At 39.3% G+C, this 21,842-nt stretch overlaps 2 protein-coding genes across 6 annotated transcripts in view; one reads left to right on the forward strand and one right to left on the reverse strand.

Moving 5' to 3' along the window:
* EML6 (EMAP like 6) overlaps window positions 1–4,184 on the forward strand; it is a 254,910-nt gene extending 250,726 nt beyond the window's left edge. For all 3 annotated transcript variants that reach the window (XM_017947530.3, XM_031655162.1, XM_017947534.3), the window contains 3 exons: window positions 317–470; window positions 857–957; window positions 2,239–4,184. In XM_017947530.3, coding sequence (XP_017803019.3) covers window positions 317–470; window positions 857–957; window positions 2,239–2,263 — 280 coding nt within the window. In that variant the 3' untranslated portion in view covers window positions 2,264–4,184. The remainder of the gene's footprint in view (window positions 1–316; window positions 471–856; window positions 958–2,238) is intronic.
* Window positions 4,185–4,336: 152 nt separating this feature from the next.
* Window positions 4,337–21,842, reverse strand: part of RTN4 (reticulon 4) — a 79,461-nt gene continuing 61,955 nt past the window's right edge. For all 3 annotated transcript variants that reach the window (XM_009184184.4, XM_003908661.5, XM_009184185.4), the window contains 6 exons: window positions 19,979–20,186; window positions 14,724–14,862; window positions 6,838–6,907; window positions 5,953–5,999; window positions 5,695–5,753; window positions 4,337–5,327 (listed from right to left, as the gene is read on the reverse strand). In XM_009184184.4, coding sequence (XP_009182448.1) covers window positions 5,285–5,327; window positions 5,695–5,753; window positions 5,953–5,999; window positions 6,838–6,907; window positions 14,724–14,862; window positions 19,979–20,186 — 566 coding nt within the window. In that variant the 3' untranslated portion in view covers window positions 4,337–5,284. The remainder of the gene's footprint in view (window positions 5,328–5,694; window positions 5,754–5,952; window positions 6,000–6,837; window positions 6,908–14,723; window positions 14,863–19,978; window positions 20,187–21,842) is intronic.

The following is a 21,842-nucleotide window of genomic DNA, read 5'->3' on the forward strand; positions in this document are numbered from 1 at the left end:
GGTTTCAGGATGAAACTGTTCCACCTCGAGGAGCTTGCAACCTAGATCCCTCGCATGCTCAGTTCACACTAGGGTTCGCGGTTCCTATGAGACTCTAATGCAACGGCAGATCTGACAGGAGGTGGAGCCACCACTGCTCACTTCCTGCCCTGCGGCCGGTTCCTAACAGGCCATGGACCAGTCCCGGTCCGCGGCCTGGCTTTTGGGGACCCCTGATGTTAAACATCCCTCTCTTCCTTATCCCTGGGAGGTGATGACTGACTGCAAGAAACCTTTGCACGTGACTTCCTTCTAACCCTCCTTTCTGTTGGAACAGTGTCCTGGGAGATGAAGTCATTGGAATCTGGCCACGAAATGCAGACAAAGCTGATGTCAACTGCGCATGTGTGACCCACGCTGGCCTGAACATTGTCACAGGAGATGACTTTGGGCTGGTGAAGCTCTTTGATTTTCCGTGCACAGAGAAATTTGTGAGTCTTCCTCAGAGTAACCTTTCTGCAGGTTCTCTGTTTTGCCGTCTGCAAGAGATAGGGGCCACATCTAGATGAACCTCTGGGAGACACAGAGAAACCCTGTCCCAGTACTGTGGAAATATGGCAATGACTTTTTCACCTCCTGGAGGGGCAGTCCTGGAAGCCAGAAGGGAGGATGGAGGGTGGATAAAATGGCCGGAAGTGGGGCAAGGATGAGAGGCAGGAAAGTCAGCCAAAGCCTGGCTAATAGATGAGTCCAGACCAAATGGGAGTCCCCAGTGAAGGAAGGTTCTGGGAGCAGGGGATTTGAGTGCTGGAAGGAGTCTGTGGTTGCTGAGAGGAGCCAGAGTCTCTTAACTGTCTCCATTCACTTTTGCTCACAGGCCAAACATAAGCGATACTTTGGTCACTCGGCTCACGTGACAAACATCCGTTTCTCTTATGATGACAAGTATGTGGTCAGCACTGGAGGAGACGACTGCAGGTACTAACCTAGCGGACCCAGTTCTTACTCCCCAGGCCTGGCCAGCTCTCCCTCCCCATCTCAGGCGTGCTGTGAGTCAGCCTCTCCCAGGGGCATGGGGAGGGCTGATGTTGGGCTAATAAACAGGAAATTCCATGAGTCCTCATGAAGGCAAGTACTTTCCGAGATAAGGCATTTACTCTTTGGTGACTGTCAACCCAATGGTTGTGACTGGAGCTGTCCTGGGATGGCGTGGGCATGTGATAGCTACTCTGGGCACTGCTGGGGGACAGGGACAGGTGGCTGAGACCTGACACGGCTGATTGGAGTAGGAGCTCTTGGCAGCCCACGGGCTGTTGTGCACAATCAGGTTAGAATGGAAATTCATCCATAGAACTCCCAGCTGATCACCAGTGTTGGGAATTTATTTATTTATAGTATAGAGGAACAGGACTAGGTCATTCTAACTCACTCAGCTTCCCCATTTCTGATGAGCTTCATTGTAGCAGGAATACTGGGTTCTATTCAGCCCAAGCAAAACTCTTGAGGGGATAAAGAAGAAATACATGCATTCTGATACTTCCTAGTGGTCTGAGGTTGTAAGAAAGGCACCTATAAAGAATTTCGTCCCACTTCCCACTCAAAAGCACTGCATATTTCTGATGGCCTGCCTGGGAGCACCCATCTCCAGCCTGCTGTGCTGGCTACTTCTGGCACTTACAGCCCTTGAGATAGGACTGACAGCAGCTCCCTGCAGAGTGCAAACACCCATTCAAAGCAGCACCAACCAAACTATCAACAAGCTAGGAGTAAGAGACATAAATGAACTGGTCACCCCAATGTACGCTGTGTTTTAATATAAAAGACTTAGAAGTGACCTTAACCATGCAGGGCTTATAGGCCTTTGTAGGCACGGGAGCACGCTGTGACCCCGGCTCTGTGCTAAACACTCGAAAGGGCTCTCTGACTCAAGTGGAGTTGATAAACCTTTTCAATAGTAACAGGAGAGAGTGTGATATCAAAGTGCCAAAAGTCCTCACGGACCAACATTCAGCACAGACATTCAAACTGCTGAAAGAACCAAACAGAACTCAATTGAAAAAACAGACCTTTAAAAAAAAAAAAAAAAAAAAGCAATAGATCTTAATTTGGTGGCAAGATCCCTGGGTTACCTTTTGAAGTCAAAATGTTCAGTACATCACCTGAGCTTGACTTTTGAGCACTTGGCAAGATTGTTTTTTGCCACTTGACACAAGTATGACGTCCAGCTATGCAAAATGACTGTTTGGTCTGCCTTTTCAGTGTATTTGTGTGGCGATGTCTGTAAATGCCAGAAGCCTCTTATGTTATTGCTGCTGCTGCTACCAGCCGCAACTGCAGAGGCCACGCTGAGGTGCCTCCTTGCCACCAGCCGTTGGGAAATGCCTACCATGCTGCCCCGGACGCACAAGCTCAAAATGCTGCGGAAGTTACACAGCTGCTCCCATAATCTGGACTCTCCAAAACTGTGATGCCACGAAGGAAGGTCAAGTTGTAAAATGTTAAGACTGCTTGCCTCTGTTCCTGAGACTAAACACTATACATACTGACTACATTGACAAAGAACTCCTATCTGATAATGTAGCCCGCTGACAAATTTTGAAGCCTCGGTTACCTAAACCAATATGTAGCTTTTAATTTGCATCAAAACTTTTACAAAGATGTTTTGCTATTGTTTCTATATACTTCAAGAATGTTCATTTTTACAAATAAGTTGAACAAGACAGCCTAAGTTAGATGCACCGAAGTACTAGAAGTATCGCTAGCCTCTGTTCTCCAATTTAGCTTTCAAAACCAAATGAGCCATGTATAAAGGAGTTGAGAAACTTAATTTTTTAATGTTTCATTTGCAGAGTTTTATATCCATTAAGTGCCTTTGAAAGTTTCCAGTTGTGTGGGCTGCTGTCTCACCTCCCACCAATTTCTCCTTTCTCCATATGGTGCTAAAACTTCAAAGCTGAGGAGGGCTGCAGGACCCTTAGCAGATTCAGCATGTCACCCTTGTCCGGTGTTCATGCCAAGGCTTCCTAAATGAAAGACATCAGTTACCTGCTTATGGGAAGGTGAGCAGCAAAGGAACTGAAGTTCGGGACGGGGTAGAATCATGGGTTTTCATTGTGTTTCGTGCCAAACCCACAAAATCCAAAATAGAATTCAAATTAAACAAAGTTCTACTATAAAATGGAAGGGAAAAAAGGCTCTGGAAGGTCCAGGAGAATGAGCTGACTTATCTTGTTAAATCTTAAGATAAATGGGGTAACCCAAGGCTGCACCTTATTGTACCACCCTGAGTGGAGTTGAGGTGACTCCATTGATTGCTTCAGATGAACTATGTAGGTCAAGTCCAGATTCTAAAAAAATTACCTGCAGAACAAATTGTAAACCCAAGGAATAGCTGGTAAATCAAAATTATAAAGTGAGTTAGAGTTCCTTGGAGTTGGTTGTATGACAGAATATGACTTGGACAATCTTTACCAGAAGCCATCCGTACGCCCCATCAGTCACACTTTCCATGTAGCTGACCAGTGACTACAGGATGTGGCTGACAGTGCTCACTGAAAGGAGAGCTGGTGAGGGATTGGTCGTTCTGAGCACATAGACGCCTATTAGTCCTTCCGTTCAGTGAACACAAATTCGAGATCTACATTTACTGGCTACTTGCATTTGTCAGTTTAGAGAAAAGGTAAAATGAAGCATTTTCAATTAAAGAATAGACTAACAAACATTTACCACAGAAGTGCTTCAGCATTCTAAATGGATTAGATCACTCATTAAGCTATTTTTATATGCCAATTTACTAATGCCTTACATCAATCCACGAATAGGTTGTTGGGCCCACAGTAGAGTCCCTATGCAGTCCCAATTCTGTTTTCTGTAACCATGTGACTGGTGATGCTGAGTGATAACCATGTCTGCCTATATTGTACTAGACTCTTCATGCTGATCGGCTCTTGCATTGAAATAACCACGTGGAAGAACAGTAAATCCATTAGTTATGAAATGTACAACCATACTTAAAGAGCAATAGTGTCCGTGTGTCATGAAAAACTTATTTGTAAACGTTTATATGGTATGATTTTATGTATGTTCATAAATCCTGCACTGTATGATATACGTTAAAATATCGGTGCATGAATTTATTTTCAAAAAGTATAAAACACATCACTTAAACATTTTATGTGTCAAATAAATTTGATTATGTAAACACATTTGTTGACTTTTGTTTCCCAAGTAAACAGCTGCACCATCAGCTGAAAAAACTTCTAAAAGCACAAGCTACCATTCACTGGTTGAAGCACAGTCTACCCACTATGTGCATTTTTAATCTGCAGTTTCGTTTCATGAAATGAAAATACCAAAGTACATTTTAAGTCTATAAGCTTTATTGATACTTTGCTTTTACAGTTCACAATGCATTCCACAGATTTAGTTCAGTACAGCTTAAACCACAATGGTATAAATCTTCATTTTGTAATTTCTTGCATAACAATGTTTGATATTTGCAAACAACATTTTTGGAAGCATTAGATTCAGTCCATAGAGTTGAGTTTGTGACAAAATTAACTACAGGAAGTCTGTGCAATGAAATTTATGTTGGAGTTCTGTGTGTGTGGCATTTCATGTTGAAAACAGATGGTAGTGCTCCTAGAAATGTATTTTATTTTTCTAGCTTATGTGCTTTGGAACTATACATGTATAACCAATGACTCTGAAATACCAAGCACTGTGGGGTGGCTGGAAGGTAAAGGTCTAAGCTTTGTGAAACACTATATATATATAATCTATATTTACTTATATTGGCAATTAATATAACAGTAAAAGTCACAATACACCTAGAACATACCAGAAAAGCAAGATTTTCCATTCCTGCTTTACTGGTGTGATCTCGTCTAAACACTTCATTTCAGAAAATCTGCATCAATCTACACGGACCATACACAGTGCACAAACTGAAAAGGGCTTTTTTTTTCTAACTCCACCATCTCTGCAACTTGCCAAGATGCAGCAAGACTACCTGCAACAAAGTAAAATATACAGGTTTTTTATTCCACCAGTGCCTCAGATAGGAAAAAGATATGATTACGATTTAAATCCATACATAGCAGCTTACAATACTTAGATGATGAACACATGGCAGTCAAGACAGGTAATTTTCCCTCACAACAGTGCATGGCTAAAAATAAAGATCTAACAACGATCTGTGAAACTGCACTGCAATGTCAAGGTTCGTTCTTCCCTGACCCTCCCCCATATACTCAAATGAATACCCCCTTTAAAGATGAACTCCTAGTAATTATTTTGGGTGTTTTCATTCAGCTTTGCGCTTCAATCCAGGGATTTTCGCTTGGATTCTGAAAATGAAAAAGTCAATGTAAATATCAGTTTTGTTTGCTGCTGCTTAACATACCATCTTCCAAGAACCACTTGTATGTTATTCAGCTAACACAAGAAATGAAATCCTTGAAGCTGCCTAATTCTACACTGTAATTTTGCCACCTTGGCCTCATGAATTAGATTTAAACAAAGCCTTAAATACATAATAAACCCAGAAACGAATGGTCCAAATGTTAGAAAAACAATCTTTTTTGGCAACTCTGAAGTCACACTTAAGGTCTGACAGAGATTCGTTACTCATTATGCCTGCAATATGAAAAAACTGTTCTCACAATCCAGCACACCTTATCCTAGTAAAAACACTGCAGATTTTTAAATACTTACTTAGCCATAGCATCTTTAACATTCTTATTTGCAAGTCCTAGATAATGATCTATCTGTGCCTGAAAGAGAGGTATAAAGGAATTATTAATTACCATTGCTAAAGAATCTTATTAACCACTACTATGTGTCAAACTAAAGGCTTAAGAAACTATCACATTTCTCATTTTTAGAAGACATTGAAAATGGGCACTAATACATTCATAAATCCCATGTAATAGAGTGGGCGCTCTATTCTGAAGTCAGCAGTTAGGAAATTACCTGATGCCGTTCATAAATAACAGGAACACTGAAGAGTGAAATGAGAGCTGAAAAGGGAAATACACAACTTTTCAAAAAGACTGGAATGATTTGGGAGAAATAAACACTCAAAAAACTATGAAACTGGCACCTCAAGATAACCAAGCAGTGTTGCTAATGAATGAATACGAACATAAGGATCTCTGGCTGCACCTGCTGTTGAGGAGCCACTCCAGGAGTGAATGAACGGTGTGAGGCTGTAGTTAGTTATTCACTAGAGCCAAGAACCATTCCTAGCTTCAATTCATATCACAGGTTTCATAAAATACAGGTATCCCTGGTAAGATTGATGACTGCACCACCATATAAGGCCACCCTTTATCTGGTTTGTCACTGTTAGCAGGAGCAGTCTTCAGCACCTAAGGTAGCATTTCAATAAACTGGGAAGCAGTATCACCAACTTATTTAAAGAGAATACAACCTCAAACATTTTTTTTTTTTTGAGATGGAGTTTCACTCTTGTTGCCCAAGCTGAAGTGCAATGGTGCGATCTCGGCTCACTGCAACCTCCGCCTCTTGGGCTCAAGTGATTCTCCTGCCTCAGCCTCCTGAGTAGCTGGGATTACAGGCGCACGCCACCACGCCCGGCTAATTTTTTTGTAATTTTAGTAGAAATGGGGTTTCACCATGTTAGCCAGGCTGGTCTCAAACTCCTGGCCTCGGGTGATTCGCCCACCTCGGCCTCCCAAAGTGCTGGGATTACAGGCGTGAGCTACCGCGCCCGGCCCAAACTTTCATCCTCTACTTTTCATACAGTGAGAATATTCCCCACTAAAATGTCTAAGCTCTCCTGGCACACAATCTTTTTTCCCGCAATTTTTCATCCCAATGGCTTTGTAGACTTACCCAAAATCAGTAGCGTCAGACCATTAAACAAGGCACCAACATAGGTAAATACCCACATCAACACTGCAAACTATAAGAAAATAACAACCCATTATAAACAAAATTCAAGTAAAGTTTCTTAATTACGCTTTCCAAAGCATCCCATCTAAATGCCAACCTACAGAGGCATACAACTTGAAGACTGGGTAAAGTACCATGAACAGCTCACTTTTAAGTCACCAGTCTCAATTATGAATTTCAGAATCCTAAAATAATAGATTTGACCCATTTTCTCTGGACTACACTACCAAGTAGTTGATTCTGCTGAGATCAGAAAATATACCAAGGGTACATCTTACCCCTCCAGCACTAACAGCATTTAGCTTTTAAATGGGAAGACTAGAACGGTAGTATGATAATTGTCTATTAAAATTGATTTCAAAGTACTAACTAGTTGAGTGCTTGAAGATATATAAGCTGAATAATTCACACATTAATATCTCAGACAGCTGATAAGCAATAATTGGGCAAAGAGTACTTATCTGGGAAATTATGTTTCAGGTACCAAAAATACCACCTCCAGCCTTTGAAGGATCAGGCACAAAGTTAGTCTGAATTTTGTTAAACATTGGTCATCATCAGTTCCTTTGCTTTCTAATTCAAGGCCTTCATGTATATGTCTGGCAATCACTCTCACCTATTTCGTAGGTAAACAACATGATGCCACCATCTACAGTGATTATTTAGTCTTATATAACAGTATAAATGAAAAGGGGAGTAGTAGAGCACCCCCATTATCTAAAGCAGGGATCAGTAAACTTTCTCTGTGAAGAGCTACAGTAAAATTTCAGGTTTTATGGGCCACATAGGGTTTGTATCTCATATTATACTTTGTTGTTATCTTATAACCCTTTAAAAATGTACACCACCCACTCTTAGCTCCCACACTATACAAAAACAGGCCATGGCCCAAATAAGCAGTGGTTTGCTAACCCTTGATCTAAAGCTTATCTTTCTCCATGTATTAAACGAACTCTGACTGAATGCTTACTGAGCATTAAGGAGTCAAACATTAGTAAGCATACTTGTTACAGCTTAGGAAGACACATTGGATGACTCTACAAAGCAACAGTTCTACAAATAGCAACACTCTGGTCACCCTAACTGAATTTAACTAATGTTCAAGTCAGTAAATATCAGGCATTCTTAGTATCTATCAATTGAAAAAAAAAATTTAAGCTGTCCTATTCTTAGCAATTGCTATTGGAACCCCTGGTAGAAAGGTTTGAAGGATGACTTCAGTTAGTAAGGCTTTTCTCTCACACAGTTTTACAGACTCCTATTGCTGAAGCTAAATATAACTTTTGCACTTGAGCAAGTTTACTATAGAGCAAGGGAGTTATTTTTATCCATCACTGTCCACAAGTGTAAAGGGAAAAGTGTTGACCTTCCACATTTTAGAAGAAATTGCTTTAGCAACAAAGATGCCCTTAACATGACAGAAGATAGTAACAAACACAAACTAAAGTAAGTCCTCATTTGGTCATTACAGTCACTGACAAGGCTTCACTCCAAGTCCACAGGAGAGAAGCCCAAGACTTCACACCTGAGCCACTGAAGGGGCTCGCATGTCACTTGCCTCTTTGAGAACACTTCCTAAAAGCCAGGCTGTTCCGAGGCAAAGAGAAGAACAGAGGGAGGTCTCAAATGTCCTTAGGGCCAGACAGGTGACACACATGTATGTGAGGGGCTGGGAGAGAAGTGAGGCACACAGTGATATGCATTCTTCCTCTCAAAGGGGTACTTACAACAGCCCTGCTCCATATGCTGTCACCATGTAAATACTCCAGGCCAGTGTTGCCAGAAATGGACACTTTTGTGTGCTATCACTTAATTTTTAAATGTTGCAGCTATGTTGAGAAAATGGAAACTTCGGGGGCCCAAAACAAAAATAGCGGGTAAGTGTATCCAGGGACACACCATCAGGAGAGAAATGGGTGGCAGCGAGAACTAACCTAGAGAGTAACCATTATTAATGGGAATCCACCACAAATGATGGATTTGTAACACGGCAGGAAGAAGGTCAATAAACACCACTTTAAAGAAGCAAACAGGCTGCTCTCATTTTGGACTTACAAATTCTATAAGCTTCCATGGCAAATACTTTGCAACATTATAGCCAATACTTATTAACTGAAGAGGTCAAAGTTTATCCCTCTTTTGCACAGTAAGGAGACTGGAGGAAGGAGGCCCAAAATGTAATGAAGATCTAACAAATACTTACTGAAAAGGGGTAAGGGCCATGTCTGGTTTATCTTTCTTCCCGGGCAATAAGAGAATTAAATTCACGTGTATCACACACCTGATGAAACAGCTCTGCAGATTTCTGATGTTTCAATTTGGGGAAAGGGGACATCTTTAAGGCAAATGGTGGGAGAGTGCTTACTAAGATCTCGGAAATTACTCCGGCAGTTCTGACCATTTCAAAACTTTTCTGCATTCTCAAACTCTAAACTCTACTTGCCCTTCTGTCTCCTTCAGATTCATTCATTAGTTGATATTGTCTGGACTGTCTCTACATCCCCAGCCCATTTCCTTCTAATTTTTCTGAGAGCTCAAGGAACCTGAAAGGAAGCTGTCAAAATGTGAATGTTAACAGCTGCCTATCTATGAGCGTGAGAGCTAGATTTTGTGTTCTTTTGGGTCAGCTATTTCTGGAGCTCAGGCCGTTTTTTTTTTTTGCTTCCCCTCACTTTCAGATTTAAGACTGTATTCTGGAGCATTATAGTTGCCTCAATTACAGGAAAGTAAGACCCTCTGCTGAAAATACCTGGTCTTAGTCCCTTCAAAAGTAAAATTATTAGACAGCTTTTTGGGATTTGAGGTTTCAAAAGACAGGAACCCGCTAAGACGACTCAGAGGCATATTCAATTAGCCCAAAAGCTGAGCCCAGTAGGCACTGTCATATGCTTTTCTTTCATTTTTGGGGGTGGGAAGTGGGGCTAGGGAGGATTTACGGTTTCATGCCACAGATGTTTAAAACAGTGATTTCTGCCATACTATTTGACTAGAAAACTGGTCGCTGCTCACTCTATAAACACTTGAAATCTTTTCTAGGACTTAGAAGTTTGTAGTTAATTGCAAAGGAGCAAAACAAATGGAACATTACACAAGAATTTAAAAGGAGAACTCTGCAGAACATGTCTTATTTTATTCACCGAAGTCAACCACCAGAAAACTTGGACCAGGCACACGGATGCCCATCATTTCACACTGGCGTTTACAAAAGGACAAATGAGCCCTGGAGTTTGGTTATTTCTTTGATCCCATTTTGAAAGGCCAGGCTCCTCCTTCACTGCCCCTTCCAAAAGGCAATAAGCAAGGAAAAGGTTTCACATGCTAGCAAGAGTGGCTCTAAAATTTCAATTTCTGAGGAAGATGGTTTCAAATAGAAATAGTCATAGTTGTAGGCTGGGCATGGTGGTTCACACCTATAATCCCAGCACTTTGGGAGGCCAAGGCAGGCGGATCACCCGAGGTCAGGAGTTTGAGACCAGCCTGGCTAACTTGGCAAAACCCCATCTCTACTAAAAATACAAAAATTAGTTGGGCGTGATGGTGGATGCCTGTAGTCCCAGCTACTTGGGAGGCTGAAGCAGGAGAATCACTTGAACCCGGGAGGCAAAGGCTGCAGTGAGCCAAGATCGCACCACAGCCCTCCAGCCTAGGTGACAAAGTGAGACTCCATCTACAAAAAAAAAAAAAAAAAAAAAGACCTAGTGATAATTGTGACCCATAATCTAAAAATGTAGATATAAATTTGAGGGCACACAACAGATCTTGCATTATGAAGACAATGAGTTATAGAGATACTTCTTTCAAATTGTTGTTTAAAAACTATTTTGTAAACACAGCTTGATAAAATTATCTTTTCTAAATGACAAAAATTTAGAAATGAGAATTTCTACATTTTCCTGAAATTAAGATGGTTTCCATTTTCCTAGCTATGAATCATATAAAATCAATGTAATTCCAATAAAAAGTTGCTTCCTATAAAGTTTTTTAAACTCATTGTTATTTAAATAAAACATTCATCTAAACTGGAGAGACTGGGGCTATTAGCAAACTTCCCACAAATTTAAAATCTGACTATAAGGCATTAAAATAAATCCTTTTAAACAAGGTAAATACATTTTTCCTTATGCTGAAAAAGTAAAAAAAGAATGGGAATTGGAAAAACACATTTTTTGCTTGCTTTAGGGCTAGAGAATATAACTTTCCCTACCAGTTTTTGTGGCTGAAAGTCAAAAAGTAATACAGTCCACTATTAAGGAACTTAAGATTAAGATTTTAATAATTTTTTTTTTTTTTTTAAGGAGACAGGGTCTCACTCTGTCACCCTGGCTGGAATGCAGTGGTATGATCATGGCTCACTACATTCTCCACCTCCTGGGCTCACTCAGGAGATCCTCTTGCCTCAGCCTCCCAAGTAGCGGGGACTACAGGCATGCGCTGCCATGGCTGGCTGATTTTCTAGTATCTTTTTATAGAACAGAGTCTTACAATGTTGCCCAGGCTGGTGTCAAATTCCTGGCCTCAAGCAATCCTTCTGCCTTGGCCTCCCAAAGTACTGGGATTACAGGCATGAGCTACCGTGCATGGCCAGGAAAACCTTTTTCTTTTTAAAATGCTCTCTATATAAACAAAAACTGGGGGGGGATAAGTGTGGCCATACACAGAAGTCTCTCTAGAAAGGTAATCCCTATCAAGCATTTTTATAAAAAGGCGAAGTTATGTTTTTTTTATCAGCTTCCTTTGTCAATAAAAGCTGTTTTAAGGAAGTATTCAGTATTTCTGTAGTACCCTCATATTCAATGGAAACAAACAGATGGAATCTGTACTACTCATATACAACGACATTAAGAAAGGGTTTAGCTAAATTCTTGTGTGGCAAAATCACAAGGGTTATCAAGGAAGACCTTTCATGTACATGATCAGAGTGTGTACCAGAATCACCAAGGGCTTCATACCCATCACCTTTCATGAGGAGAAAAGGACACATTCCCTGCCTTACTCATTTGCCTCTAGAATTTGAGATCTAAATGCCAGGTTCACTTTAAGTGCTAACATGATGAAGCAACTGTTATTTATTTGCAGTCCTAAATGAACTGCAATCTGGGGAAGTCACCACGCCGTTTTCCTTGAGCTCTGGGCTTGCCAAAAACACAACACAGGGAAACCAATCAAGTATGTTTTTCTTCGCTTTTCTTTTTAAAAGTATTGCTAATCCTTAAGGAGAAATTAAATTTTAATCAAAGTCCTTTTTTTCAACAAGTTGTTAAGAAACAACAAGCGTTCCAGGAAGGAAATCTATCTCATCATGTGTCACTTTCTGTTACTTTCAAATTAGCAGTCACTCAACGCGAAAACTTATCAAGTTTGATTTCTCTCATTTATGCTAGCTTCCTCATGAATAACATAATTGCTTTTATAAAAAAATGTAGTTTTCGAAAGAAATTAAAAGCTAAGATTTAACAAAGAAATTATTTCTGAAAACTTATTTTAAAAAGTCCTCATATTCGATTCTCAAATACCTGTGCAAAACAGAGATTTAAAACGTTTCTTAAGATCTCATCAGCCCCTAACATATTTTCTCTCCTCTTGCCTTTGACAAATATTTCTATACCTACATAAGTATCTACACATTGGACTTTGTATGGATGAAAATTTTCTCTGAAAGAATAAGTTTTCTTTTGATTAAAGACAAGTGGAAACTTTATACTCAAACTCAGAAAACTAGAGCATAATGCATCATTCACACATCAATTTAAAAAAATAGATTTATTCAAGAATGACATTTCTCTCAAGAAAAATGTTAAATTGTAGACATATAGCTGCCTTCACTGCTATACTGTGCAAACATGGAGGATGACTTTTGGTGTATCTCTGTTGCCATGTTTATTGAATCCATAAAAACCACAACCATCTCTCCTCTCCTAAGCTCACCAGGCTTTTCTTTGAAGTCACCTCTCTCCCCCACCAATCTTTGACTTAAATTCAGAGATGGTCCTTTGCTGTTTGAAGCTCTGAATTACTACCTATAGACAGTGTTTCTTCTCAGTCAATTCCTATCCACAAACCATCCATCTTAAACGGCATCAGTACCTCCTTCTCAATCACTTTTCACACATGTTCTACCCTAAAAGTCAGCTACATACAGAAGGTAATAACACATGAATAGGACCTACTGGCTTCCTCTAGGCTGTATGTACAAGGTTCTATTTCATTTGCTCCAAAATATTTTTACTTTATCTCTTTTGAAACTAATGAAACACGCCAAACAACATAACCATAATCTCTTTATTTACAGACTGACATCAGATCATTTTAAAACACCACTCCAGATTCAGTCACTAAATGCAACCACTCTATATGAAAGAGATAAGTAATAAAAGGAAACTACATTATTTACCCTTGATGTTATTAGGAAGTAACTTAAGTTCCAAGTCATAAATAAGAGATGCGGCTGGGCACGATGGCTCATGCCTGTAATCCCAGAGACGCAAACAACTGAAAATAATGTATCAACTACCAGGTTATAAAGGCTAAAAATTTTTTTTTTAATAAAAGCACTTTAAGCACTTACACCTATTCTGACCAGTTCAGAAATTGTTTTTTTGAGTCTAAAGGCCCAGTCACCCCCTTACTGCTACTATATCCTTGGCATGTGTGATAAATATAAACTAGAACATTTCTCTTGGAAATGAAAAATGAAAAATTATGAGAATTACCACCACTACATTTCTGTCCAGGCTTCGATTGGAAACAAGTCTGCCTGTTTTCTGCAGAGTCACAGGCAACAGCATATAAAACACAAATGCCAAGTTCTATGAAAAAGAAAAGCACTGCAGGTCCAGTGCTTCAGGCTTAATTAAATTACACAACTCTGGTTTAGTGCCTGTTTCGTCAGTCAGAACTTTGGGAGAGTTTATCTGCAAGGTGAGACTCTTAACAGCTGCTTATGTAGCAAGATCCCAAACTAAAGAAAAACTTCCAATGATGACCAATTGAAGATCAGTTGAGGTGTTTCAGAATATTAAATCTTATCTAGAATAAGAAAGAGTCCAAGATATGAAATAGCTTTCATGTATGTATGAATCACATATAAGATAAGAAACTAAGTGCTGGACTGTAAAACAAAATCAGAATGAATAAATCACATCTGGTATTAAAACTGGCATTAGACGATCTTTATGCTTATAGTCAAAATTCCCTTTAATTTTCTCTTCCTTTTAATCTTCATGATTTCCAAAAGTATGATTTTATATATATATATAAAAAAACAAAAAATTTTTGAGACAGAATTTTGCTCTTGTTGCCCAGGCTGGAATGCAATGGTGCGATCTCAACTCACCAAAACCTCTGCCTCCCGGGTTCAAGAGATTCTCCTGCCTCAGCTTCCCGAGTAGCTGGGATTACAGGCATGCGCCACCACGCCCAGCTAATTTTGTATTTTTAGTAGAGACGGGGTTTCTCCATGTTGGTCAGGCTGGTCTCGAACTCCTGACCTCAGGTGATCTGCCCGCCTTGGTCTCCCAAAGTGCTAGGATTACAGGCGTGAGCCACCGCGCCCAGCCCAAAAGTATGATTTATAACTTATTCTCCTTTAAAAAGGAATACAGGACTCTCTGTATTAAGTATTACCAAAAAAAAAAAAAAAAAAAAAAAAAAAAGGAATAGCACTTATTCATCCTTATCTGATTGGATTCTGAATTTTAAAACACAAGTTTCTAGCCATGTGATTTAATTTTTATCATTTACTTGAATATAGAAAATACAATTTTACACTCAACTCTTTTGATACTAAGTTCTGAGTATATCAAAAATGAAAGGCAAAATAAACTTACCTTCAGAGAATCAACTAAATCATCAACTAAGAAGAGGCGCCTGAGTTCCTTTATCGTGCAGTTCACATGACCAAGAGCAGAATTACTGTACTTCTGAACCAACTCCTCAGATATAGCAACTTCAGATTCCAGATATGCCCTAGAAAACAAAACACATCGTAATTGTCACTAATTGAAGTAATTTTCCCCAAAATGCCAATCAGAAATTATACATCTGTAAGAAATTAAGAAAATATTCTACTATGAAAGCCAACTGTTTCCAAATTAAGGGCAATATAAAAACTCAGCAGTAAGGGGGTATTTCCTTGATATGCACTGTCTGCTGACTAGCACAGAAAAAGCATACACTTTGAAGCCAGACTGATCTAGGCTTGAATCTGATGCTCTGCCACTTACCTGGCTAGGTAATTTTGCAAAGTTATTCTTCCCTCTAAACTTAGTTTCCTCATTTATAAAGTGGAGATTATCACGAGAATTCAATGAGAAAAGTGCCTAATGTAACTGGGCACAAGGATGCACTCAATAAATGGTAGTTATGACTATGGGTTTTTTTTTTTCCTTAAAGTTGACACTATGTTGTCTCATCAAGTTTTCCTAACAAAGATCTTTTTCATTTCCAAATCCTAAACTCTCTAAGACTAACCTCTAGGGGAAATTGCTCAATGTGTTAAGAACAAGATTGTAAAGTGGCCGCCAAAAGCACATGGCAATCCTAGCAAAACCTAAGAGTTACATCATCTAGATGCTTTAATCCATTCTGAGATGGCTAAAATTGTGAAATTTAAAAATATTGTATTGGTAATAAATAAATACATAAAAATACTATACTGGGGAAAAAGCCAAGTCCACAGGAATGTAAGGAACAGTTTCATTATTGTTTCAAAGACGCCATTTTATCTTGGCAAAGTACAACCAACTCAGAAGTGCTGAGTCTTCTCTCGTATCTGCTGGAAGTAGTCCTCATAACCTCCCCATGTCTAAGGACGCCAGTTTCATACACTGGAAATAACATCTTAGACAACTCCTTGTCCCATAGTTTTACCTCTGCAACATACCCCAAATATGTTTTCTGGTTTTTATTCACAGTGCCATCACTCTATTTTAAGTGCTTACTATTTATGAGCTGGAATATTCTATCGCTCTCCAAACAAATCTTTGATCTGCCTGCATCCAAATCCAATCTGTCAGTCAATGCCAGATTAACCTTACGTGAGCTATCCTAGATAGTGCTGTCTAGGCTGAACTCAGGCAGGAGTTAGAAGACCTGCCACTACCTACCTATACAACATTGCAAAAGGCATTTAACTTCTCTGGGTAAGTGCTCCAACTCTGTAAATTTGAGAGACTTTCCTCAGTTCCTTCAGGCTCGAACATTCTGTGATTCTATGACTCCAACTTTTCAACCAGGGACATCCTCCTGAATCTTTCCAACCTTACTTCCAACTACTCTTTATGTTGCAGTCAGAAATGAGTCATTCACTAAATATTTTTTAACCTTAACGTAGCCTTTATTAATCATATGGTTTTCCCAATCCGCAATGCTCTCTTACCTCTGGTGATACCTTATTTAGCCAGTTAGCCCAATCTCAAATCTCACTCATCCCTGGGGCCTCATCTGACAATCTCTTTCATAAAACCCTCATGTTATCTCTCACTCCTGTATAATTCTAACAATGCTTTCTTTTGTGTTAGTCTTATAGTATTTACTGGATTCAGCGCTGAAATATAGACACACGTATACTTGTATATTTTTCCTACTCGAAATATACAACTGTTATGGACCAGGAATGTATCTTTACTAATACATGGTCTAATACACTGTTAGACAATTATTAACAAAAAACCGAATTATTAATATCAAGTGAAAAATACTCAAAGATTCACACTGATATTTAAATCAACAATTACTTGTTTACCCAAATTTGAGAAATACAAGAAAGTGGCTGATATAACCCTGGTTGGAATTCTGCTTCTTTGTACCACTGTTGCTGGTTCTTGCTAAAGACAAGATGCCTAACCAGAAAGCACAAAGACAGCACTCCCCATCAATGACATCCGGTAGATATTTACATTAATTCAACTGACATTTATGTGATATTAATACAAGGCCAGCACTGTTCATCACTCTTTCAGTAACCACAGATATTAGATACAAACCACATAATATCACCTTTACTAGTGTGATTAAGGGGAACTAGGAAAAACTGTCCAACAAGCTTAAACTGGTAGTTGGCTGAATTTACTTTATAATGACTATAAAAGGACTTTAAGAATAAAAGTGTTTCTAGCCAGGCACGGTGGTGCATGCCTGTAGTTCCAGCTACTTGGGACACTGAGGCAGGAGGATTGCTTGAGCCCAGGAGTTCGAGACTAGCCTGGGCAATAAAGTGAGACTCATCTCTTTGAAGAAAGTTTAAAAAATGAATAAAGTGTTTCTAAGAAGGAAATAAATCACTAATATTTTCCAAAAACCTCAAAAATCGATGTGTAAAATTGGAACTGTAGAAAATTTAGAAGTTTTGGCTTGACAATATTTTTACATATTTCAGCATAACTAATTAAAGATCATACTTCTTTATCATTTGTGGCTTGATAACAATATGACTCATCCTTTTTTTTTTTGAGAAAGAGTCTCGTTCTATTGCCTAAGCTGGAGTACAGTGCCATGATCACAGCTCACTGCAGCCTTCAACTCCTGGGTTCTAGCAATTTTCTCAGCTAAGCTGCCTGAATACCTGGGACTACTGGCATGCATCACCACACCTAGCTAATTTTTAATTTTTTGTAGAGATGGTGGTCTCACTATGTTGTTCAGGGTGGTCTCAAACTCCTGGCTTCAAACAATCCTCCTGCCTTAGGATCCCAAAGCACTAGTATTACAGGCATGAGCCAACACGTCTGGCTGGCTCTGCCATTTTGAAACTACAATTTCAAGTTACTGAATTCCAAGTTTTTCTCTGCCACCCTGTAAAATGGAGTGATACCACCTATTTCATAGAATTATCATAAACTTAAACTTATTAATAATATGTACATAAAAGGTTAGACATATAAGAGCTAGTCAATAAATGTTGGTCTCTCCCCCAAACTTGTATAACGTCATTACTTCATCAAAAAGAGAAAGCCAGAGAAAGATCACCAGTCTTTACAATAAGCAAAATAATTTAGTAGGTCTCCTCTTTCAAAGTATGTAAATCCATTTAAGTTCCCCATTAATATCAACTGGATCATGTTGTAGGTAGGTACATACTCATATGCCCAAACAGGTATTTACCTTGCCAGAAATAGTTTTTTTCTTTGTTTCCCCTACTTTCAAGCTAACAAGTTAGAAATCGTTTTTAAATGACTGCAATCTATTTGAAGAAAAATGATCTCCTTATGCAAAACAATTAACATTTCAAAGGCATACTTAATGCAGTAGGAACTGAATTCTCAGATTATTTGGGGTCAGGGTTAGGAAATCCTCCAAAGAGCTGGGTCTTGAATCAAACTCAGAACCAAATAAAAAATATGACTGAGGGATCTAGGGAGCTAAGGAAGGCAGCATGAACATGGGTACAAAACTCTAGAAGGAATAAACGAGAGACAAGACAAAGACATCTGGACTTCATCCTACAGTCTATAGAGGGCCCCTGCCTTTTCTTTTTTTTTTTCTCTTTAGAAAAAAAGTGGTACTTCTAGAAAAATTAATCTGACATCATCTGTAAGAACGGCAGTAATCCAAGGTAACTAGAAGTCAATCTGGTAACAAATGGAGTCCAATTAGGGGTCAGCAAACTTTTTCTGTAAAGGGCCAGATAGTTAAGCATTTTAGGCTTTCATGTTCATATGGTCTCTGTTACAACTACTGAATTCTGCTATTACAGTATGAAACCAGCTGAATGAATGAGCATGGCTGTGTTCCAACAAACTTTATTTACAAAAGCAGGCAGCAGGCCGGGCGCGGTGGCTCAAGCCTGTAATCCCAGCACTTTGGGAGGCCGAGACGGGCGGATCACAAGGTCAGGAGATCGAGACCATCCTGGCTAACATGGTGAAACCCCGTCTCTACTAAAAATACAAAAAACTAGCCGGGCGAGGTGGCGGGCGCCTGTAGTCCCAGCTACTCGGGAGGCTGAGGCAGGAGAATGGCGTAAACCCGGGAGGCAGAGCTTGCAGTGAGCTGAGATCCGGCCACTGCACTCCAGCCTGGGCAACAGAGCGAGACTCCGTCTCAGAAAAAAAAAAAAAAAAAAAAAAAAGCAGGCAGCAGACTGAATTTGGCCATGGCTTTGCTTTAGAGGCTCCTGGTAGACTGAGGAAGCAGTGGAAAAGAACAAAATTTTGTGATTTTCTTAACAATATTTAGTGATTTTCTTTACATGAGATGAAAACAAACATAACATCAAAACAGGAGCCTGAAAACTAGCATGGTAGTGGTGTTACAGACAGAAATTAACAAGTTTGAGGAAAAAAATTCATTTAAAAACGTGGTGAACCAGTGGTTGTTGGGCGTTGGTTGGGGAGTTGAACTGTTAATAAGTAGGAAGTTTCTTTTTGTGTGATGAAAACAGTGATGGTTGTAGAATTCTGTGAATATACTAAAAATAAATGAGTTTTATGGTATATGAATTATATGTCAATTAAAAAAGAGGAGGAAACACATGCAGAGTATGAGGTGAGGGCAGACTCAAGCTGAGGTGTGTCTCAATAGCAACTATATAATGCCATAGTACACTTGTGAAAATAAGGGTAGAAGATGATAGTTGAGAGACAAGGAGATGCTGAAATAAAGCTCTCCAAAAAATAATCAAAAAGTAATGCCTTAAGAAACTAGATAAAGAAAATACATAAAGAAAAGCATAATAGAAAAATATCAGCATACTACTAGAAAGATATGAAATATCAGAAAGGATGTTATCAGACAGCATAAAAAGTAAACAATAAAGAATATATAACCCTCACCAAACCTACCCATGTTAAAAAGACACAACACTCATTAAAGTAAGATAACCAATGCCTAACTCTAATAAATATTCCTAACAAGTAGCAGAGTTAGTTTAATGATACGTAAACAGTCTCCTCCATCATGAGCCTTTGAAACGACTTTTTGAAAATCTCGAAAGCAGATGTTTTTGGTATAGCTTAAGCAAATATCTGCAATTATCTTTAAGAAAAAAGTGCATGCTTGTAACTCTATAGACAGTAGATGAAGTCTTAATGCTAATCCTGTTTACACTATTGCCAATGCATGCCTTGTTTTCCAGACATCTCACCTGAATGGGTGGCCTTCATCTGATTTCTGGATAGCTTGGATCACACCCCTGTATATCCTAAAGCTGATGGTCACAGAGAGCAGGGCCAAGGCAATGTAGGCTGTTACACTCACAATGCTGAATACTGTCAATGAAAGCAGCAGGAATAGGCTGGCACCAAACACCACTCCAGTCTTCTTAATGTCTCTCCAGTAGAGGAGGTCAACAACTAAAAATTGAAAAAGAAATCTGAAATTAGAACATTATTTTATCAATTTGGATTTGTTCCATCTATGAAAATAAAAAGACTACTACATACAGTAAAACCAAACCTAAAAAGTTAAAGAAACACTAAGTTAAAGAAACATTAACTTTAAAACCCACATTTTAAACACACTCTTAGTTGTATATCATATAACACCTCTCCATGAAATGTTATTTACTTCTGCATAACCAAATCATTCTAGCCATACACAATGATTAAATGTCTCCAAAGCCTAGAAGACTTCTAATCCAAAACAAGGAGTTACTTAAAATAATCTTGGGGGCTGGGCGCGGCGGTTCATGCCGGTAAACCCAGCACTGTGGGAGGCTGAGGCAGGTGGATCACCTGAGGTCAGGGATTCCAGACCAGCCTGGACAACATGGCGAAACCCCATCTCTACTAAAAATACAAAATTTAGTGGGGCATGGTGGCACATGCCTGTAATCCCAGCTACTCGGGAGGCTTGAGGCAGCAGAATCGCTTGAATCCGGGAGGCAGAGGTTGCAGTGAGCCGAGACTGCACCACTGCACTCCAGACTGGGCGACAGAGCAGGACTCCGTCTCAAAAAAAAAAAAAAGAAAGAAAAAGAAAAAATAAATCATCTTGGGGTTTTTCATCTCATACAATGCATGCTATATAATCAAATAATTCAATAAATAAATTCCAATAACAAAAAATATTAACACACTAAAATGAGATACTTCAGTGACACCAAAATATATGCAGAAAATAAATCAAAAAAGACTGAGATAGAAAAACTACACATATGAATGAGCTTTACAACTCTGCTCTTTTTGTTTCGTTTTGTTTTTTTCAGACGAAGTCCCCCTCTGTCGCCCAGTCTGGAGTGCAGTGGCACGATCTCGGCTCACTGTAAGCTCCGCCTCTTGGGTTCACGCCATTCTCCTGCCTCAGCCTCCCAAGTAGCTGGGACTACAGGCGCCCGCCACCATGCCCGGCTAATTTTTTGTATTTTTAGTAGAGACAGGGTTTCACCGTGTTAGCCAGGATGGTGTCCATCTCCCGACCTCGTGATCCACTCACCTCGGTTTTTATTTGATTTTTTTGTGCAACAACTCTGCTCTTAAGATCTCTCTTTGAGAAACAAAATTGTAACTTAACCTGGGTATCATTAAAAGAAAAATTTCTACAAAGCAAAAGACAAAACAGCCTTTAGATTACCTGAAAAGCTACTTCCTTCTAAGAGTTGATAAATATAATGCTGTAAAAATTTTGGGGTCAAAGAAAAAAGAAAAGTAAATGTGCTACACTGTTACATAATGTTTATTAATAGTAATGAGTCAGACAAAGCCCAACTTAGCATGTCTGCTCTTGGACATGGCCACAGGGCCACTGAGGGGATCAAGGAAGCATAGCCTGATGTCTCAAAATCGGGTAATGCTCAATCCAAGGAGAACCCTGAAGTGTGCCAAAGTGATCCTGAATTCATAGACTGATGTAATTAATCTCTCTGAACTGTGAACAATTGGGAGAAAAAAAATTTAATAGTAAAATAAATATGGATATACTCTTTGCAAGAAGAGGTGACATCGAAGAAAAATCACAGTTTTAGGGCTGCTTTGGTTTTGATCCCCAGGTCCCCTAAGGTGTACGTAACT

This window comes from Papio anubis, chromosome 14 (assembly GCF_008728515.1).
Source record: "Papio anubis isolate 15944 chromosome 14, Panubis1.0, whole genome shotgun sequence".
In the NCBI taxonomy this organism is placed as follows: domain Eukaryota; kingdom Metazoa; phylum Chordata; class Mammalia; order Primates; family Cercopithecidae; genus Papio; species Papio anubis.